Here is a 21,971-nt window from a genome sequence, read left to right as displayed (position 1 = left end):
TAACTCAGCATTGAGGAATGCAGTTGTGATATCAAAGTGCCAGATTTTATGTTTATATGCCGCTGCCAACGCCAGTGCTAATCTTATACTCTCACTTTTCACAGTTGGCACAAATACTTCATCGTAGTGCACATTCTTTAATTGTGAAAAACCTTGTGCCACTAACCTGGCCTTATACTGTATATCATTATTTGGCAATACCTTTTTCTTATATACCCGTTTACAACCCACAGCTTTGGTTCCCTGTGGCAAAGTCACTGATTTAAATACTTCATGGTCTCCCATGGATTTCATCTCTGTATCCATGGCCTCCTTCCATTTTTCTTGTTCAGCTTTTGGTAATGCCAACACCTCTTTATAACTTCTTGGCTCATACCACACATTGCAAACCTGTACCTTGCTGGCAGAATACCTGTCAGGCGGAATTCCTTTATTACATCGCTCTGACCTACGTGGTATTAACTGCTCCTGTGTCTCAAGTCTTTCTGGTTTCATGTCTTGTTCAGCCTCTCCTCCCTGAACATTGACATCTTCTATAATCATTTTTTCATCATTAGATGAGTTATTGTCACTAAACAGATCACCGTCATTAAGTGAGACATACCCAGAATTTGCATTAATTCTGTCTCAATTTTGTTCTGCAAAATTAGCAGACCTTGAAATTATAATTCTTTTACTTCCATTGCTAAAGCGATATCCTTTTGACCTGGCTCATAGCCCACAAACCTAAGTTTTCTTGCCTTTTGCTGTTCCTTTCTTCTGATTGCTTTTGGAATATGTACCCATGCAATACTTCCAAAAATTCTCAAATGTGCCAGTGATGGCTTTCTCCCATATAGAATGGCATATGGAGTATTATTAATGGAGGAACTCCACAACCTGTAAACTATATAATTGGCAGTCAGTATGGCTTCTCCCCAATATGACCTACTAAAACTAGAATCCTCCAATAATGAATCTTTCATTGTTTGCAAAACACCATTCTTTCTTTCAGCTACACCGTTTTCTGCTGCTGTGTAAGGATTTGTACGTCTGTGTCTTATCCCCAACTGCCCCAACCATTGTTGGAATTTAGTTGACATAAATTCAGTACCTCTGTCAGTTTGCAACTAACACACTTGTTGTCTGTACCTTCTCTCTACAAAACTTAACCACTGTTTGAATTGTTGTAGCACCTCTGTCCTTGCTCTAAGCAAATAGCAAAATGAATACCTGCTATAATCATCAACAATTACCAATTCATATTTTGCTCCTCCCAAACTGGCTTGCATAGGTCCCACCAGATCTGCATGGACCAGTGCTAGATCTCTTTTTGTTTGTCTTGTGCTACATTTACTAACTGGGAATGCTTTTGACTTCGATGCTTTGCATACTGCACAGTCCAAATATGTTTTGCATCCCTTCAAATTTAGCCCTTCTGCAAAATCTTGCATTTGCTGCAAAACTTTAAAGCTTGCATGGCCAAGTCTTCAATGCAGAAGATGAACACATGAATCATGCTCTGCAACATTCTTAAATATATGGGAACATTGAATCTTTTGTCCCTGCAATACATATAGATTATCTTCCTTTATGCCTTCTGCACAAATATTCCCATTCCTTTTGATGAGACATTTCCCATTTACAAAAATGACCTCAAAACCTTGTTTGTCTAAATTAGATACACTTAACAAATTATGTTCCATCTCAGGTACACAAAGCACATTGGTAAACTTTGATTCCAAATATGGAATTTTTACATTGCCTTTTCCAATGACTTTTGCTTTTTGGCCATTTGCCAAAGCCACAGCTTCTTGTGCTACTGGAACAAACCTGCAAAATAATTCAGAGTCATTAACAATTGTCTGACTTGCCCCACTATCTATTAGCCACTTGTCTCTGTTGTTGCTATTGCAAACGTTTGCAACACCAAAATGGTCCTTTTGCAAAGGAGTCCTTTTTGCATGCACAAATGTTCTTTGCTGCAAATTGTTCCTTTGCAAACAGTTCCTTTGCAAATGTGTGCTGGCTCCACAAATGTAGCAATTCTTTACTGATAAAGCTCTCTGCTTGCAAAATCTCTCCTTTGTTGCAATTTGGTCTGGGTCTGATCTACTTGTTTCTTCTCCTCTGGAGACTTGCAGTCTGGACCCCCTCCTCAGGAATTTCTCTTCCTCGTGGCTGCTTCTAAAATGGCGTTTTTCTTCTTCATTAAGCAAACATGCCTTTAAAGCCTCAAACTTAAAGTCTTGTTCTTCTTTGCACTCAAATATTGCAGAAACTATGTCCCAGGTTTTATCTAAACTGTTCAACACCAATAAAACCTTCTGGGACTCAGGGAATTTAATCCCACGTTGTTCTAAGTCCAAAAATAAACTTTGCATTTTATTTAAATGCTGTTCCACAGATTCACCTGGTTGCAAACAGGCCCTGTAAAGTTTTCTTGACAATTGCACTATATTGCATGCAAAAACATTCACGTGCACAGCTCTCAATTTCAACCAAATTTCCTTTGCAGTCTTTAAATTTGCAACATTTAGAAATTGGTCATCATCTAAATTCAAGATGAGATAAGCCAGTGCTCTATCATGATTTTTCTGATCAACTGCTGCAAACATTTGTGGTGGATTTTCAATAATATACCATAGCTCTTTAGCTTTCAGCAAACATTCCATTTTTGCAGCCCATATAATGTAATTCTTCTGACCCAAACGAGGCACACAGCTTTCTTTAAATTCCATTGCAGCCATTCTGCTAATTCTGCCTTGTTCTTATACTTTCTAAACACAGGCAATTTCTTCCAGCTTTAAATTACAATGCAGTCCTTAGTAAGCTCTGGGCCCATAACCTGTTAGAGAATTTTAATTTCTCTATTGGTGAAAAATAAATCAGAAGCTCTAACAGTTGACTGCATTTAGCTGATTCAAATAACTTTATATTTATATAAAAATATTTACAATACCATTCTTCTTTACAGCAACATATCTTAACGAAGACTTCTTACAGAGACAGATCAGAGACAAAACATGAGACTGGAAATCCAGCTCCTAACTCAATACTCTTTTTTGCACAGACTCAGTAGCACTTTCTTCCCATTGGCTGACTGAGTTACCACATGACTCTTCCTGTTCATGAATATTCCAACAATATCTCAGCTAAAAAAATATCCCACAAAGAAGTTTAAAGATATATAATTAATATGGGTATTTTACTTTTCTGTTTAATACAGTAGTTACCAAGATGCTAAAGCTCACAGAAATGGCAACATCAGGTAATCTTACCTGTCACGTCTGAGCATTCTAATAGAAGTATCAAGTATTAAGAAAAGGTAATTTCATAAGGACTGTATAAAGTGGTTCCTATTTTGTTAATCCAATGAAAACTATAAATGCAGCTTGTGCATGTAAAACATTTTGCCCTAAAGACCAGCAAGTTTAGTAAACATTAAATTTCTTCAGTAATTTTTCTATACCAGCTGGAATTTGCACTTCTAAATTACAATGGTTAAGATATTTTAATTAATTGATGACTTCAGACTTTGATAAAATCTGCATTCATTTAATGTTTCATTACATGTTCAGTAGAGACTACCTCTCCCCAATCACATCAGTCTCCCTTATGAGATCTAGCAGAGAGGGCATGTTGCAGATACCACCAACTAGGGATTTATATTTGGTGGATTCCAGAACATGTGTCTCTCCTGCCATAGGCCCATCTTATCGAACATTCTTCACCCTGAAATTACATTAGTTCCATTATTTTTGACATTTTGAAAGTCCCTCAAGACCTGGTTATTATACTTAGGCCTGGGACTCCCAGGGAACCAGAAACACACTCAGATGCCAATTTTTATTCTTCCTTTGCTGAGAGTTTGTATATTTGTTTTAATAATAATTTTTTAATCTGAATTATTTCTTGTTTTTAATATTTGTTGTTGTACACTACCTAGAGTTGTATTTTCTGAAATGGGCAGTTGCACAAATATAAATGAATAGAAATAAATAATACATCCAACTGAACTTAAAAAAAATCCCACCCAAAAGATAACTAAGGCTGAATCTGGATGTTCTGCTACGGATACCACGAAGACTCCTCCCAGAAGGTAACAAGGAAAACAGGTCGTGAAGAGGATGTGTAGATGATCTTACGGATCCTGCTCAAGTAACGCTTCTGTGCTATGTCCTGGATGGGATCTAAATCAGAGTTAATCTATCAATATACAAGTATAGCTATCTTAATTATGGGCTACCCTAATGCCTGCTAAATAGAGCGTGGTGAAGTAGGTCAACTGCCTCATTCTGATCACGTACAGAAGTACTTGATAAAAAATGACTAATACAGGATGGTGAATCTCTACAAATTTCTTGGCTACTACCTTGTATAAGTTTTAAGTAACAGATGCAATAATATACTTTTACAGATTATTGCCTAATATTAATATATAGATAAAAACATACTATTCCCAAAGCATCTCATATGAACTCATATTTATACCTATCAGGATAACATGCTTCATCTAAAAGAGAAGTGTGTAATATATTTCATGCTATGGGCTGCATGGAGAAGAATGCAGTGGCGTGAAATCTAAAACATCATGAAGCAAAGAGAAAAGTATAATGTAATTATAAATTAACTGGTATTTAATTAGAGTTAATTAATCTTTTCTACTTCTTTAATCATATTCCCTTTCTATCAAATTCAAATTGTAATTCAGTGATAATTTGATTCTAAGACCAGAAATTGTACAGGTAATCCTCAACTTACAACAGTTCATTTAGTAACCATTCAAACTTATATAACTTACTGAAAAAAGTGACTTATGACCATTTTTCACATTTATGACCATTGCAATATCCCCATGATCATGTGATCAAAATTCAAAACTTGGCAACTGACTCAAATTTATGACTTTGCAGTATCATGGGATCATGTGATCACCTTTTATGACCTTCTGACAAGCAGTCAATGGGGAAGCCAGATTCACTAAACAACTGTGCTACTAATTTAACAATTATAATGATTCACTTAACAACTCTGACAAGAAAGATCATAAAATGGGGCAAAACTCACTTAACAAATGTCTCGCTCAGCAACATAAATTTTGGGCTCAATTATGGTTGTAAGTCAAGAACTACCTGTACACATCTTTGCAAAAAAAAGGAAATTTATTTTGTTTACACAAATAAACATTTTGATAAACTTATTCTTTTCTATATCTTGTAGTAGCAAAGATAAGCTTCAAAATACACACACAAATGCTTCAAATAAAGTTGATGATTTCCAATTAATCAAGGTAGGTGTCTTTAACATAAATGCCTTCACCTCATCTATAACGGAAATAGAGCAAAAAAATCTATTTAATACAGCAAAACCAGGTGTGGCCCAAATACATGCACCCACTTCAAATCAACTGCTCTTTCAGTTCTTACTTTTTTATGCACAATTAGCAGCAATATGTCAGAGGTTTCTTTGCAGAAATGTTCTGAATAGAGAAGACTCTTATGCAAGATTACCTTTTCTCTTAACTAAAGTTCTATCAATGTCAAATGTGTTTCTTATTTTAACTTATATGCAGAGCACATCGTGAGAAAAGATGGGCTAGATGAAACAAAAGTTGGAATTAAGATTGCTGGGAGAAATATCAACAACCTAAGATATGCAGATGATACCACTCTAATGGCAGAAAGTGAAGAGGAACTAAAGAGCCTCTTGATGCGGGTGAAGAAAGAGAGTGCCAAAGTTGGCTTGAAACTCAACATTAAAAAAAACAAAATCATGGCATCCGGCCCTCTCAATTCCTGGCAAATAGATGGGGAAGAAATGGAGGTAGTGACAGATTTTATTTTTCTGGGCTCCAAGATCACCTCAGATGGGGACTGCAGCCAAGAAATTAAAAGACGCTTGCTCCTGGGGAGGAAAGCTATGGCAAATCTAGACAGCATACTAAAAAGCAGAGACATCACCCTGCCAACAAAAGTGCGTATAGTCCAGGCCATGGTTTTCCCAGTTGCAATGTATGGCTGTGAAAGTTGGACCATAAGAAAGGCTGAGCGCCAAAGAATTGAGGCCTTTGAACTATGGTGCTGGAGAAGACTCCTGCGAGTCCCTTGGACTGCAAGGCGTTCAAACCGGTCAGTCCTAGAAGAGATCAACCCGACTGCTCTTTAGAAGGCCAGATCTTGAAGTTGAAACTCAAATACTTTGGCCACCTGATGAGAAAGAAGAACTCACTGGAGAAGGGCCTAATGCTGGGAAAGACTGAGGGCAATAGAAGAAGGTGACAACAGAGAATGAGATGGCTGGATGGAGTCACTGAAGCAGTAGGTGTGAACTTAAATGGACTCCAGAAGATGGTAGAGGACAGGAAGACCTGGAGGAACGTTGTCCATGGGGTCGCGATGGGTCGGACACGACTTCGCAATTAACAACAACAAAAAAAAGTATTCATTTTTATTTTGCATATGATGTCATTAAGTTTAGCAAGCTATTCAAGTAATTTTTATTTTGAAATACGTGAGGGGTTTAAAAAAAAAAGGATTGCCACCTATAATTTTTAGGTTTTCTAGTTGATTTTAGGTTTTCTAGTATTTGATCTTCACAATTTTTAAGATATACAATATTCCAAATCTATAAATAGTTTCTGAAACTTTTATATATTTGTCTCTTTGAAAAATAGAATATTTACAATACTTCGTTGAAATCTGATATCTGGAAGAAATCAAACAACTATGCAACTGTCCCCTATGTCACACTGCAACATATTTTTGATACTATAGACCTCTACTAACTCTACTATTCAAAATAATTTTTTTATTCCAATTCTTAGGCATACTTAAACTAATGTTATATTTTCAATATAGCAAAAATACATGAAACTTAATTGCATAGTAAACACAAAAATATTATGAAAAGACTTGTTTTGAAATATTAACATTATTGGAAATTAGCTAGCCTTACTCCTTCATTAAAGTATCAAAACAGGAATTTTATAATTTTACTTCCTTTAACAAACGCACAATAAAAGTTTTTAGCAATTACTTAACACTGCAAAATTATTTTTTGCCAGGTACCTGTGGCTAATACACAAATTATGTATAGTAGTCTTGAATGCATAGTTCAGTATATGAGAACAAATAGGTATTTCTTCTTTCACAAAACCACATAATATTGACAAATGTTTGTTTTCTTAATACATTAAACAGTTATATCTTTTAGTAACATCAGTCACTTGCACAAAAATAATCTTAAAGTAGTAGTCCTGATTTCCCAACTTTTAAAAGACACAGAGAGATGAATTCAAGCTGCTACATGTCAAATCCCATGTCCATTCTCAACCCAGCAATCAAATTTTGCCACCTCTACGTAAATTATTGGCTTAGCAGCCAAACATATTGATATAAATCCAGAATGTAAATTAGGCGTAGAAATGGCATACACAATTTCCTTTAAAAAACCCTTATCCTAATCACATTCTTGGCATATACTACATGTTTACTGTAGGATTTAGAATCTGCCAAGGACCATTGTAGTAACTATAGACTTTGGACTGCTGTTAAGTCCTAGGCACCAACTGTTTTTCAATCCTGGTGTGCATCAGAAACAACAGGTTGTTCCTGCTGATTGAAAAAAAGGAGACTGAAGCCAGGAATATCCAGCCAAGCTTAATATTAACCCAATGGTAATGTGAAAAAGTTACAGCTTTTCTCAATCTAGTGTCATTTATAGATACTAGGATTATAGTTCTTAGGATTTTCAACCAGACATAAAGAACAACAGCTTGGAGCAGAATACAACCATAATAAAACCTTACAAAGCCTTTCCAAAAAAGATTTGTATATTAAATGTCCCTATGCAATCTTAGCTGATTGTCAATTTCAAATGGTCCCTGAAAGCACATTAGATATTCCTGTGCCTTACTCTTCAGGAACTATAACTTCATCTCTACACTGTAATATCCCAAAGGTGCTTTTTCAAGAGGCAACTGGACTTACTTGTTTTTTTTTTTAAGACTTTTCGCTTCTCATCCAAAAAGCTTCAAGATGAGAAGCTTCTTGGATGAGAAGCTAAATGTCTTCAAAGAAAAGCAAGAAAGTCCAGCTGCCTCTTGAAAAAGCACCTTTGGAACAACCATGAGCTGGATGACTAAGAATCTCCATACACACCTAAACCACTTAGAATTCCTAGTGACAGCTAGGGACATTCTCCAAAATCGCTACTGAAAAACAAATTATTTAACACAAAAGATATGCTCCTGAACCTTTAAAAATGCATCTATGACTTACCAGCAAGTTTTCTAACCATTATTATTAATTGCATTTGCATTTTCAAGATTAGTATGAAAAACTATAAATATAATGGATAATTTCACCACTGTAATGGTAATGTTAAAATTGTAAAATAATTTATGTAGTATTTCCTTAATATGTGTGGAATATGTTAATATAACATTGTCCTATTAATACTAAAATACTCTGATGTGTAATTACACCTGGAAATCCAAGCAATTACAATTAATTAGAAAAACAAAGCTGCTGTGCAGCTTCCTTTTTTTTTCTTCTGCTCAGTTGTGTCCAATTCTCAGAGACTGCCTGGACAAGTTCCTGCAGTTTTCTTGACAAGATTTTTTACAAGTGTTTTGCTATTGCCTCCTTAAGGCTGAGAGAAAAAGATTGGCTCAAGATAACCTATCTGACTTGTGCCTCACAATCTCCCAGTTTCTAGTTTGATGCCTCAATCAACACACAACAAACTGTCACTTGCAGCTAGATTCATATTCAGTATTGTTCAGTGGCTCTTAAAAAGATATACAGCTTTTTGACATTCAAAGCCAATAAATGAAAAGTTAACAAATAAAAAGAAAATGTGCTTTGTCATTGATAAGATAGTCCTGGTTACAAAAATCGTAGCTACAAATGAAACGGTACCTAAATTTACAGATACATTTAACTGAACCAACTCTTTTTTTGTGTATGGACAGAATTACTGCCTGAACAGGTGGTTTGTACATTAATTTGTTTAAAGTTTAATAACTAAAATTTCCCATAAACAATTTGCTATGTTATCTCAGATATCATCTTGATTATTACAATAATTCTGCAGGGATAAAGCACACAGACTTAAGCTCATAAAGATATGTGGCTAGTACAAATTTTAATGCATGTCTAAAGCTTTAAGAGAACACTTAGAATTATTTAATATTTCAGATTTCATGTCAAGTTTACAATATTTGATATGGATCTTTTAAAAATATTTTCCAATAAATACACTGGAGAGAAATCTTTCTACTATATCAAGCAATATATTGTCAATGTCACTGGGATGCTTATAACAAAGGCAGGACTACTTTCTAGTCAGCAAAATCAAGAGATGTAGAAAGCAATACATGGACATATCTGATCTTATTTCAGACCTATTAAAACTGCAGCTTAAAAGCAAATTCTGTTGTATTAACTTTGAATAAAGAACTGGCCATCTCATTCAGGTTAAAGAGAATGATGGAGAACAAAATGGAGTTTTCATATCCAGGAATTGGGGATGTTCGTATTACAAAGCTTGCGGAAATGATCGTACAAGAATAATCTAGGCTTTAAAAGAGGTCTATTTCTAAAGTTAATTTATCTGACCACCTGCTCCATCTCTACTTTCTCAACTTAAAACAGGAATTCAGGCCCTTTCGAGAAGGCAAAGCGGGGATATCAGACTCCAGGCCCGAGATGTTGGAACCTTTCCTTCCTACCTACCAAATATCACAGGCCCCGTTGTGTTAATCGAGGGCAGGGTCAGGGCTCGGGGCTCCAGGAAGGAAAGGGAGGGGAGAGAGAAGAATGGATGCCAAGGACGCCAATGGCTTCGGCTTCAAGGGGGAGGCCTTATCCCCAGCCTTTCTGACCTGTCCCTGGGGTCGATCCACGAAGTCTGCCGGGTGTTGTGGTCGATGTAAAAGACGCGTCCGTCGTAGTCCCTCGCTTCCTCCCAACCTGCGGGCAAAGGCAATTCCGAGCTCTCTCGGCCCCGCGGCCCGCTGCCACCTCCGATCGCCGCAGACGGCACGACAGGAGGCTGCCCCTTCCCTGGTCCTCCGGGCGCCGCCGCCTGTTGCTGCTGCTGCTGCTGCCGCCGTCTCCGTCCTCCGCTAAGCCACGGCATGGCTTCGCCGACGCTCCGGGGCCGCAGCCTCGGCGGCAAGCGCTGTCTCTCCAGCAGCCACTCTTCGACCGCGGGGCTCCGAATGCTCCGCGCCGCCGGCTCCTCCAGGCCTGACTAATGAGCGGCCCAACCGCGTGAGGCCACAAGCAGTCGGCTCCGGCTGCAGCAGCACCACCGCCGCCGCTCCGGATTCACCATTCTCTCAACCTCCCGCCTCCACCCCGGCCGGGCCCCGCAACCAGCCCAGCCGCCGCCTCAGCTGTCCCTTCAAAGCGGCCCTGGCCACGTCCGAGGAAGCAGGGGAAGCAGCAGCCACAGCAAGATTCCCGCCCTTGCTGCCTGCCTGCGTGCCTGCCTCCGCGAGTGGCTTCCCCTAGCGGCTTAATTTCGCAGTCTCGTCGGCTCCTATGCCGCCAGCGTCCGCCCCGCCATCTTCTTTCGCTCCCTCGCTCTGCCCAGAACTCACGCCCCCCCCCCGTCCGCTTCCACTACGCCCCTTCTGCTACTGCGGCTGCTGCTTCGGGATACCCACTTGGAAGCCGTCCGGATTTCCCGGACAAGCCGGCGGGCTGAGGAGGCTCCCTCGGAAGGAAAAAGTAAGACGTGGGAGGGGAACGAAAACGTTGCTCAAATCGCTCCTAACTTCGGCCTTGAAGCGATAATTGACAGACGGGACTTTTAAAAAGATGAGAGATTCCGGATTTCCTTTCAGGACAAAGGGAAAGAGGAGCGGTTGTTAAATAACTCACTTTCCTGACAGTGTATGCAAGCGGGAATTCTTTTCTGAACCGTACAAAATGTTGGCACTTTTTAATCAAAGATCTACCCTGGAAAGTCCCGCTAACGAGTCCGACTGGTTTAAGGTGTGGTGTGCTTCGAATATACTGAAGGTAAACGAAATATGCCAAAAATCTGTAAATGGAACTGTGGGACATGCGAAAGTCAGGACTTCAGGTAGTATAAACTCATTTATATCCTTTACTGCGGAGGCAGAAACATATTTATATTACATTTTCAGCATATTTAGCTATCAATCAGTTCAGTGGAATTTACGGTATTTTAAGTCGGTGCCTAACAATGACATTGCTACAGGAGCTGTTCCCACTTTTATCTCTTGAAAGCTCATTGGTTGTTCCTTTTTGGTAAAGCAATTTGGTTAAATGCATAGTGGATTTAACTTGTCTCAATAACTGGTTTTAGAGAGGCGCTAGTTCTTTAACAATTCTGTCCTTTGCTTAAAGAAATTAAGCTGAATTTGTTTTTCTGAGGGTGAAAAAGTAATCAGGTTTTCTCCAGTGTAACAATATTTCTAAAGTTTTCTATGTATTTTTAGACAGCCAGAAAAAGCTATTATTCTTCACAATAATTATTTAAATATAAAGTAATAAATTGCATACATATAAATAATTGCATAATTGCTCCTAATTCAGTAGGAGTACCTCCTAATTGGGGTATCTGAACCTTTTTAAAAAATATAATTCCAAACCTCACAGGGTGGGGTGGGATTGTCAGAGCTTAATACTGAATAGCTCTCATAATAATGATCTCCATTTCTCTTCCCTTTCCTGGGACATTTTAAGGCAAAATGCATTTTCCCAGTCTTTCTCACACTTTTTCCCATATGTAATAATGCAGGAAACCCGGAACAGTGTTATAGTCAAGAAAATTGTGCACAAGAAGTTTGGCTTATTTTTTTCCCTTTCTCTCTAAGGATGCATGAATTTCAAAGGAAGCCTCTACTGATAATGAGAAGATTGGTTTTTTTATTTAATTGCATTAAATACATTATATGTATATGAATTTTATTTAATTACATTACATGCATCTTTATGCAGGCAATCCTTGTTTAGCAACTGCCATATTTAACAAATGTTCGCATTTTCAATGGTGATGAAAAACAACTATGACCAATACTCATATTTATTTTATTTTATTTTTAAAAAACAAGTTTTATTAGTTTTTTTCATTTTACAAACAAGTGCTTACGAATCAACATGGTGGCAGGGTAGTCAATTGTCCAAAAACAAAGTCATACTCATATAGTTCAGATTAAATCATTAGAAACCCCCTCTCTATTCCATCTAATGATATATTATATTCAAATTAATGTATTTCAATACAACTAAAGTCAATCCAAACAATCATCAATAACATTTCATCTAAATAAGTCCAAATCCTGTATTAAGCGTTACTATTTCAATTGCTATATTCCATATTGCTAGTATAAATACATAATTAACACTTCAGGTGTCTCTCCATTCCCTTTTTCCTTAACATAGTCAATAATCATTTATTAATATCATTTCTTCTTTTTTCTTATTCTTCTTCCATAACAAAATAACTATCATTTCTAATAGGAAAAATATTAGTTCAAAAAAGAAAAGAGAAAGAAAACAAAAAACAAAAACAAAACAAAAAAGAACAAAAATACCTTTCTACTCTATTATACTTTATAATCTATCAATCCCTCAATATATGTTTCAGACTCCTTTAACCCTTCCCAAAATTACTATATCCACAACAAACATGTTAATACATAAATAAACTTCTTATTTAATTCAAATCTTTAATTAATTTTTATTCAATCTAACATCTTATTTGACTGCCTTAAACCATAAATCAATCCATGTCTAATAAACCTTTTAAACCCGTTATATAAAGCCTTGAGTCACACTCTTAAAACTTATTCTAGCTTTCTTTTTATTCCAGACAGGTTTCCATAGCAATGCCTCTATATCAATGAACAAGTCACTTTTTGTGCCTTGTAGTATCCTTTGGGTCAAACAAAAGCGTCCCGTTTTCTGTTTTAGAGACCTAGCTCCTTTGTAAATAATCCCATGTTGTTTTAAAGAGTCAAGTCTCCACATCTCAAACTGTTGAATAACAAACTCAGTTATGTCCAACTTTGTAGTTAATAGTTGCTTATCCAAGCTATCTTGGTTCTCGGTTAGTTGAGCTTGTCTATCCATTTCTGTTGGTTTTGGAATTGTAAGTGGTTTAATTACAGTCCTTTTTGGTTCCTCAGGGATCTCATCAGAATGCATATGAAGTAAAGTGGAATCTTCTTTAATCTTAGTTGGTTCTGCTTCTGTTGTTTTTTGGTCTGTAGAATGCTCAGATAGAGTCTGGGGGTCAATTTGTAGATTTAAAACAGAATTTCTGTTTCTTATTGCTCTAGTGTACTCTTTTATTTGCAAACATATTTGGTCAGTAGCTTCATAAAGTTTTTCCAGTATGAGTTTATGGTCAAGTTGAACATAGGGTTTCTCCATTTCAAAAATAATTAGAAACAGTTGTATCTTTTAGTAGAGGCTGTGTTCAAGGAACATTTAATCAGTATCCACTCCCACAAATACAGCTGTTAAGTTTCTTTGTCTTTTCCCTTTTATGGTAATCTGAAGGTCAAAGTCAGTCTCACCATCAGAAAAAGAAACAGTTGCAATTTTGACTTTTTCCACAAAGTGTCCTCAGTAAAATATAAAATCTCCTCCCAGACACTAGGGATAATGTTAACAAGATCAGAAAACACACGAAAAAGGAAAATTCTTCAAATGTAGACTAAATCCAGTAATAAATTCAATACTAATTTTTTTTTCCCAGGACCCCAAAGTGAATAAAAAAATAAAAAAATAAAAAAGTCACTTTAAATTAATTCAATCCATTTAAGCTTCTTTTCCCACACTCATAAACGCCGCCTTCTTAGAGTAGGGAAATAATTTCAAAAGTGCTTTTTACAGGCACAAAAGAAAAAGGAGAACCAAGAGAGGGGGGGGGGAAATCTCACCTGGCTCAGCCATGGTGGTTCCTGCGCTTAGATGTTCTTCTGAGTTCTGGTTACAGCGGCAAGGTGAAGGGCTATTTTAATTGCCGGTCTTTCCACTGTCGGCCCAAAGGAGCAATCTCGGGCTGTGGAAGAAGCTGCTGCTCTCCATGGATGACAAGGACCTCCTCAACGGTAGCCGCCCCCCCCCCAGGGTGGCTTTTCGACCCGATTAAGGGTCTACCGGCAGCAGAGAATCAGCTGGTGAAGAGAGCAGTCTCTTCGCACAGCTGCAAGCGCCACGATCCGGAACTGGAAGTCACCAATACTCATATTTATGACCCTTTTTGTTCTGTAAAGCAAAGAGAAGCTGAAGTAAGATTCATAAGTACAGTTGAAATTTCATATAGCCGCCACTTTATTTAATGACAGTTTCTGGCAATATTCACTAAATGAGGACTACTTATATACTTTTTGAATGAATATTAAATAATGATTTGTCCATATATGTTATAAAAGAAAGCTTATATGGGATGTTCTTACTTTTTCACATGACTGTAAAATCTGTTGCATTTTTATATTAAATATCATATAATTCTAATTTTTAAAGTATAGATCAGAGGTCCCCAACCTTTTAGGCATCAGGGACCGGTTCAATGGACCCCTGGTATAGATAATTATATTTATGACTCATTTGTACATATAGCAGTATAATTTGAAAAGAATTTCTGTATTATGTATTACATCTTTTGATTACATGTTGTAATTTCAGGAGCACAGATCAATAATTCAGGACAAAGAATGTCGTTGAAGCCATGCAGAAGATTGTAGATGTTCACTGCAGAAATTAGAAGACATTTCATTCTATCTCTCTAATGATTGTGTGATCTGTAACTCCATTAAATATTCCTTCCATATCAATGTCATTAATTGAAAATGTTGAAGAATATTATGCCTGGGGTTGAATCTTACAAAATCACATTTAGTACATCACCACTTTGATGAGAAACGGTTGACAATCATTATGATTTGAAGCTAGTTGGTAAATTTTGCTGCAACAATTCAAGAAACTAGTATGACCTTCATAAGCTTCTCTTGTTCTTCATACATCTCTCAGTTCTACAAAGAAATTCCTCTTTTTAGATGGATATAGTTTAATTTTTCTTTTATTTATAACATATCCATCTTTGTTTACAATTGAAATACTGGGTTATTGATATGATGGAATTTCCTTTTTCCTTCCCCTCCCCTTTATCCCTCATAAAAAAAAGCTTTCAAACACTTGTCTACATCTTGAAGAACTAGGATTGTTTATAAAGTTAAAACTCATGACTCCTCTATGACAGAGGGGGTAAACAAATAGAATGAAATATAAGAGGAAACAATAAAATATATGGAAATGTTTATAGATGGATGGTAAGGACAATCAATGACTTAGCAGTTTTTAGTCACTTTTAATCACCAAACCTCAACTGTAATATAGCCACCTAGAATTCATGACATAAAAAGTTACTGTATTGGCTGGATTCGTATATGGCGATAAAAGATTACACATTAAACATGCTGTCATGGTCTAATTCCCAGGCAGTGTTCGGTAATGAACCATTATTTACACAGTTGAATACTTGGTTTTCTAGATTATAGAAAAACCAAAGGAACCATGTTATGACTAGCAAGATGTTCAGTTTTCCCTGGATTTCATATATTGTTGTTGTAACGTGCAGAAATAAACCATCCGTTGTTCCTATCACTGAAACTATATAGGATATAATTAAACGACACCCCACAAAATACAGCAGCCTCTGTCATGGTATTTTAATTTTTTTTACTTGAGATGTTGCCTTTCTGTTTAAAAGGAACACTCAAGACACCTTATAATTTAAAACAATAGAAAAGTAATCCATCTTTAAAAGCCAAGCTGAAGAAATACATCTCACTTTTTTTATCTTTAGAAAAAGGTAAGTCACAGGGACAATGTTGTGTCACTCGGGAATTAAGGCAAGAGAAGATCCTCTTGACATACCTGCCAGGCAAGCCTTCTGAGATCAGAGTCACCTTCCAAAGGACATCTGCACATCTTACTCAGATAGGTTTCTAAATGAAGAGGCACCTATGCAACAGTTGCAGCTGATGTATAGCAGTTATGTAAGTAGACCACGCAGCACTATCTGATCCAGTGACAATCAGTCAAGGAGATTTGTTTCCCCATGCTTCTATCATTGTCTTACTCAAATCAAATGTGTGCCCATTATAGGTAGTCCTCAACTTACAACAGTTCATTTAATGACAGTTCAAAGTTACAATAGTATTGAAGAAAGTGACATGACTATCACACTTGTGGCCATTGCAGCCTCCCCATGGTCATGTGATCAAAATTCAGACAATTGGCAACTGATTTGTATTTATGACAGTTACTGTGTCCCAGAGTCATGTGATTACCTTTTGTAACCTGACAAAGTCAATATGGAATCCAGATTCACTTAACAACCATGTTATTAACAACTGCAGTGATTCACTTAACAACTGTGGCAAGAAAGTTTGTAAAATGGGGCAAAATTCACTTTTAGCAACATAACTTTTTGGATTAATTGTGGTTGTAAGTCAAGGACTACCTGTACTAATTTTCTATTTTTTATTCCCTGAACAGCCAGCCAGCCATCTAGCCAGCCAGCCAGCTGAATCTTCACTGACCTGTTCAGCAGCATTTAAAGCAATTGCTTCAAAAAGCGTTTTATACAACATACAGATCTGTGTATAAAATACTTCTCTTCAATCTGTTAAGGCAGGCTATCCTCACTAGTGCAACTGTTTCAGTACTGCTTTTGGATATCTTCATACATAAGAAATCATAGCTTTGTTGCAAAATTAGTTGAAGGGAAGGATTTGATGTGTAATATATATTGCAAAACATGTTTTTTGAAGCATTTACATGGCCCCAATATCTCTTGGATCTATATTGCAAATTTTAAGATACAGTTCTAGAAATAGCTCTCTTGTAAAAGTGAGGCCACATGTATATAAAATAGAAATGCATAACTATTTATGAAGCAATAAAATTGCTATAAATTATTCTAGTTGAATGGCTAATAATACAATAACTAAATTTGCATAAAACAAGTTTATAAAACTAAATATATATTGATACGAAAATCTACTATTATATACTAGATGTACCAAAAACAGGAAACAAAGGTATAAAAATATGTACTTTACACACAAACCTTTGTGTGAATAGTAAATATTAGATGGTCATATTATTAGATTTTACGTATGTATATTAAATTTTAAAATGTTCATAAATAGCTTCTTAATTTCATTTAAAGTTCTTATGAAATGAATTTTGCTTTCTTACCATTTCCTTTAGCTTTACAGTATAACACTATTGCATTAGATAAATCATAAATGTGTACAAACCTAATGGATTCAGACTTACAGGTTAAGGTGCTCAACATACGGCCATTTGATAAAACTCAAAACATGCTATTTTTTTGTAGAGTTGGATTCTTGAATTTCTTGCCCTATACTACCATCTTGTGGTTATGGTGGTTTATTATTTCATGCTTTCTCTTTTTCCCATATAGTATATAAATTATAAGTGTGCTACATAATATTTAGAAGAAGAAAGTAAAATTGCCTATTTAAAGATAATTGTCTTTCTAATAGTAAAATGCAAATTTGGTGTTAACTATTCATTGCTTCATTGACCTTTTTAGCAGCCTACAGAATTCTATGTGCATGTAAATATTTTTTTGAATCTTTTTCTTTTTTATTAGTTTATAATACAAAATACAAAAATAAAATAGTAGGAAAAATAGGGGAAGGAAAAGGGAATGTAGAAGAGTGTAGAAAAGAAGGGAAAAAGAAAGAAAACGCGTTGAATTTCTACTCCCTTTGGTGCAGTAACATAAGATAGTAACATCAAACCTCATTTTTGTATTTTACATAATACTATAAACTAGCGATGAGAGGTCCTTGGTGCTCTCTGAACTTGCTTATTTTCTTGCAAACATTTCATTACTCTAACTAGTTAACATCATCAGTGCTAAGTTGGTAAGAAGTGCTATTTGCTGTCAGTTTATATTTTGGTGTCTTGCCTGTGTGGTCTTAGAGATTCTTTGGTTGGGCTGTTTAGTAATGGCTCTTTGGCAGTTTCTTGATTGGGTTATTGATTACTTGATTGTTGGTCTGAAGGTGACTTTGGAGTTAATCTATGCCAGTGGTGGCGAACCTATGGCACGCGTGCCAGAGGCGGAACTCAGAGCCTTCTCTGTGAGCACAGACACCGTCACCCCAGCCCCGTCTCCCCCCGCAGCCTCCTCACCAGCAGCCCCCCCCCAGAGGAGAGTCAACCACAGGTGCGGACTGCGCAGAGCAGTGCAGCGAAGGACATGGCAGCCGGGACAAGACTCCACCCTCCCGCCCCATTGCACGCAGATGATGCTGCAGGGTGCAGGCGGAGAGTGGCCGCAATGGCACTGCAGGGCCACCTGGGCAATCTGCTGTGATGGGCCATGGAGGTGGTAGGTGGCCCAGTGGGCGGGGCGAGGGCAGGGCAGTTTTTGGGCACTCAGTGTCTAAAAGGTTCACCATCGCTGATCTATGCTGATCTGAGTGCTGATTACTGATGGAGAGGTGCTGGAGTCTTTTTCTCTTTGGGGATGATTGACTGTCTTTTCATAATCTATAGATGTTGTTACTGTCTACAGTATATGTCTTTTGATAGCTGATTTGTCAGAGTCCCAGGCTTCTAGAAATTCCCTGGCATTGTTAGATTTAGCCTGGTCTAGGATTTTCACATTTTCCCAATTGAAACTATGTTTAAACCTGTCTATATGTTGTGAAATTAAAGACTTTTCATCATGCCTTTTAACTGCCTGTTAGTGTTCATGGATGTGTTCTGCCAGTCTTCTGCCTCTTGGTCCTACATAGTGGGTATTGCAGTTCTTATACTGTATTTTGTAGATGACTCCTGGGTTTTTTTTCTGGGGTTGCTGGGTCTTTAGGTTTACTTAGGATGTTTTGAAGGACTTTAGTTGACTTATGTGCTACACTGATTGCATGTGCTTATAGTAGCCTATTTGCAGTTTCTGAGATATTCTTGATGTATGCAGTGTAATTCTTTTTAGACTTTATGTTGGTTGTGCTGTATTGGATTAAGTTGTCAGGGACATTTTGATGAAGTTGCATGGGTATCTATTTTGTTGGAATGCGTTGTATAGATGCTCCATTTCCTTTTTCTGCTGTTCTGGATTGCTACAGTGTGTTTGGGCTCATTTAAATAAAATCCTTACACAAAGAATCCCTAAGACTGTTCCCACCCACACAGACAGGCAATGCCATGGTTCCGAAAGTAGAAGCTCTTCAAAGAACTTTTGAGGCATTGTTTTCCTTAAAGAATCTTTTTACTTGCTACGTAGCTTTGGCACGTACATAGTGAAGCCAAAATCTGAATTCTCCTCCCCCCAATCACCTGTAACAAAGCATAACTCACTCCTTCATTTAACAGTCATCAATCACGTTCTCCAATTAGTACATTCTTTCCCCCCTCCCTTCCAACACTATCTGACTTTAACTTTAGAAGTAATACACAGGTTAAATAGAAAATGTCTGCTTCTTCATATATTGTCAAGCAAGAACGTTCAATGTTAGCAGCCTTGACAGGCAAGACACCAGAATATAAAGTGACAGCAAACAGCACTCCTTACTAGCACTGATGATGCTACCTAGTTAGGTTAATGAAACGTCTGTAAAAAAACAGGAAAACTCAGAGAGCACCAAGGACCCCTCATTTCAATCTTGAGCTACAAATATTCTCCTTCATTGAAGCCATTTCTACATCAAGAAATCTATCTAATTGATAAAACCCAAAATCAAAGTTTCATTTTTTTCCCATCTCAAGCACAAAGATCAGAAGCGGTTTCCAAGTAGAAACAAGAGTAGTTATGTTTTTTTTTTCATTTATCAAAGTAGTCAATTTAGCCATCTCCGCTAACTCCTTCAACTTTTGCAGCCATTTGTCCATTGTAGGGATCAAAGTGTTCTTCCATTTTTGTGTATAAAGTAATCTTGCTGCTGTCAACATATATAACATCAAAGTTCCCAAAAAAATTTCCAAGTTTTTTTCCATTAAACCCAAAACAAAAGTTTCTGGTTTTATCTTTATATTCACTTTAAGAATCTTCTGTATGATAGATTTAATTAAACATAAGATGGATATTATTGTGAAGGAAGATCTAGGACAGCAGATAAAACGTATTAAACAAAATTTCTTCGACAACGCCAATAAACCAGGGAGATGGTTGGCTTATAAAATCAAAAAACATAACAATAAGCAGAGGGTTACTAAACTTTATAATGCCAAAGGTGATATGGTATGCCAGAACGAAGGAAAGAAGCTAGTGGCATATGAGTTTTATAAGAATTTATACAAGGACGACGAAAAGAGAAATAACTATGACATAGTACAGTATTTACAATTAGCCGATTTACCCAAGGTGCCAGAAGAATTTAAAACTCTTCTGAATAAAGAGATAACACATTTAGAGTTCTCGGTCGCAATTAAGAAACAGAATAATAATAAAGCACCTGGGCCAGAATCTTTAAGCCCAATGCTGTTGGATTTATTTAATGAGGTTTTAACCCAAGCTAAAATACCAGCTTCATGGAAGAAGCCTTCCTCACTTTGATTCCTAAAGAAAACACAGACCTGGCGCAAATTAAAAACTATAGACCCATTTCTCTTTTGAATTCGGATTACAAGATTTTCATGGCAATAATGGCGCAAAGATTTGAAAGGTTCTTAGTGGATTTTATACATACTGATCAAAACGGCTTTCTATCTAAAAGATATATAAGAAACAATATTAGGACTGTTTTGGACATATTGGAGTATTATGAAGTACATAATGAAAAGCAAATGTGTTTAATTTTTCTTGATGCACAAAAAGCATTCGACAATGTAAAATGGGATTTTATGTTCAACCAATTATTGTATATGGACTTTGGGGGAAATTTCTTAAATATGTTTAAATCAGTTTATTCTAAGCAAGTGGCCAAAGTAATAATCAATGGAGAACCGACTGAGAGTTTCCAAATTCAAAAAGGCACGAGGCAAGGTTGCCCACTATCACCACTGTTGTTTATATTATCTCTTGATGTATTAACTAGAGTAATCCGGCAAGATGAACAGATCCAAGGTTTAGAAATCAAGAAAGAGACATTTAAAATACAAGCCTTTGCAGATGATTTAGTCTTTATAATTGAAGAACCACTACAATCAGGGACAAGACTGATGGAAACACTGAATAGATACGGGGAAATAGCAGGTTTAACGATAAATAAAGAAAAAACTAAAATGCTCGTCAAAAATATGACTAAAATACAGAAAAATGAATTGGTTGACAGAATAGGTGTTCAAATCACAAATAAAATTAGATATTTAGGGATACAACTGACTGCCAAATGCACTACACTTAAAAGGGATAACTATGATAAGTTAATAGAACAGATTCAAAAAGACTTTGATATTTGGACTAACCTACAGCTCTCTCTTATGGGCAGAATTGCGGTGATTAAAATGAATGTGTTGCCAAAAATCTTATTTTTGTTCCAATGTATACCTATAAAATTAGACAAGAAATTTTTTCAAAATTTGAATAAAATAATGTGTAAATTCATCTGGCAAGGAAAAAGAGCAAGGATTAAATTAAAATTATTGCAGGACTCAAAGAAAAGGGGGGGATTTGGTCTTCCAGACTTGGAGAAATATTACCAGGCTACAGCATTACTATGGGTAAGAGATTGGATATTACTAAAAAACAGGAGACTATTATGTTTGGAACCTACAAATTGGATGGCATGCCACATTATGGGATCATAAATATAAAGTACATAAATATTTTCGAAGACACTATATTAGGCAAACTCTTATTGATGTATGGACAAAAATTTGGCAACCAAATTATACCCAAGTACCTAGTTGGATCTCACCGTTAGAAATATATGTACACCCAAAATTTACCCAATTAGACAAGACCATAACATATAAAAATATCTTAGATGAAAGAGGGGAATTGAAATCCAGAAA

General features: G+C 36.6%; 1 protein-coding gene and 1 long non-coding RNA gene across 4 annotated transcripts in view; one reads left to right on the top strand and one right to left on the bottom strand.

Moving 5' to 3' along the window:
* Positions 1 to 11,067, bottom strand: part of WWC3 (WWC family member 3) — a 234,274-nt gene extending 223,207 nt beyond the window's left edge. Inside the window, exon 1 of one of the 2 annotated variants that reach the window (XM_039318738.1) lies at positions 9,869 to 11,067. In XM_039318738.1, coding sequence (XP_039174672.1) covers positions 9,869 to 10,125 — 257 coding nt within the window. In that variant the 5' untranslated portion in view covers positions 10,126 to 11,067. The remainder of the gene's footprint in view (positions 1 to 9,868) is intronic. The other variant, XM_039318663.1, reaches the window with a different exon arrangement.
* LOC120297127 lies at positions 10,878 to 17,934 on the top strand. Of its 2 annotated transcripts, XR_005553708.1 has the most exons (3): positions 10,878 to 11,015; positions 14,658 to 16,030; positions 16,533 to 17,934. It is a non-coding gene; the product is annotated as an uncharacterized LOC120297127 (long non-coding RNA). The 2 variants fall into 2 exon arrangements; XR_005553704.1 differs by lacking the exon at positions 16,533 to 17,934 and having other exon boundaries at positions 10,941 to 11,079; positions 14,658 to 14,802.
* The last annotated feature ends 4,037 nt before the right edge of the window (positions 17,935 to 21,971 follow it).

The sequence above is a fragment of the Crotalus tigris genome, unplaced genomic scaffold (genome assembly GCF_016545835.1).
Source record: "Crotalus tigris isolate CLP2741 ecotype Arizona unplaced genomic scaffold, ASM1654583v1 scf7180000017543.2237141, whole genome shotgun sequence".
Lineage (NCBI taxonomy): Eukaryota > Metazoa > Chordata > Lepidosauria > Squamata > Viperidae > Crotalus > Crotalus tigris.
Note: the sequence above shows the minus strand (reverse complement) of the source record. Positions and strands in the feature narration are given on the sequence as shown.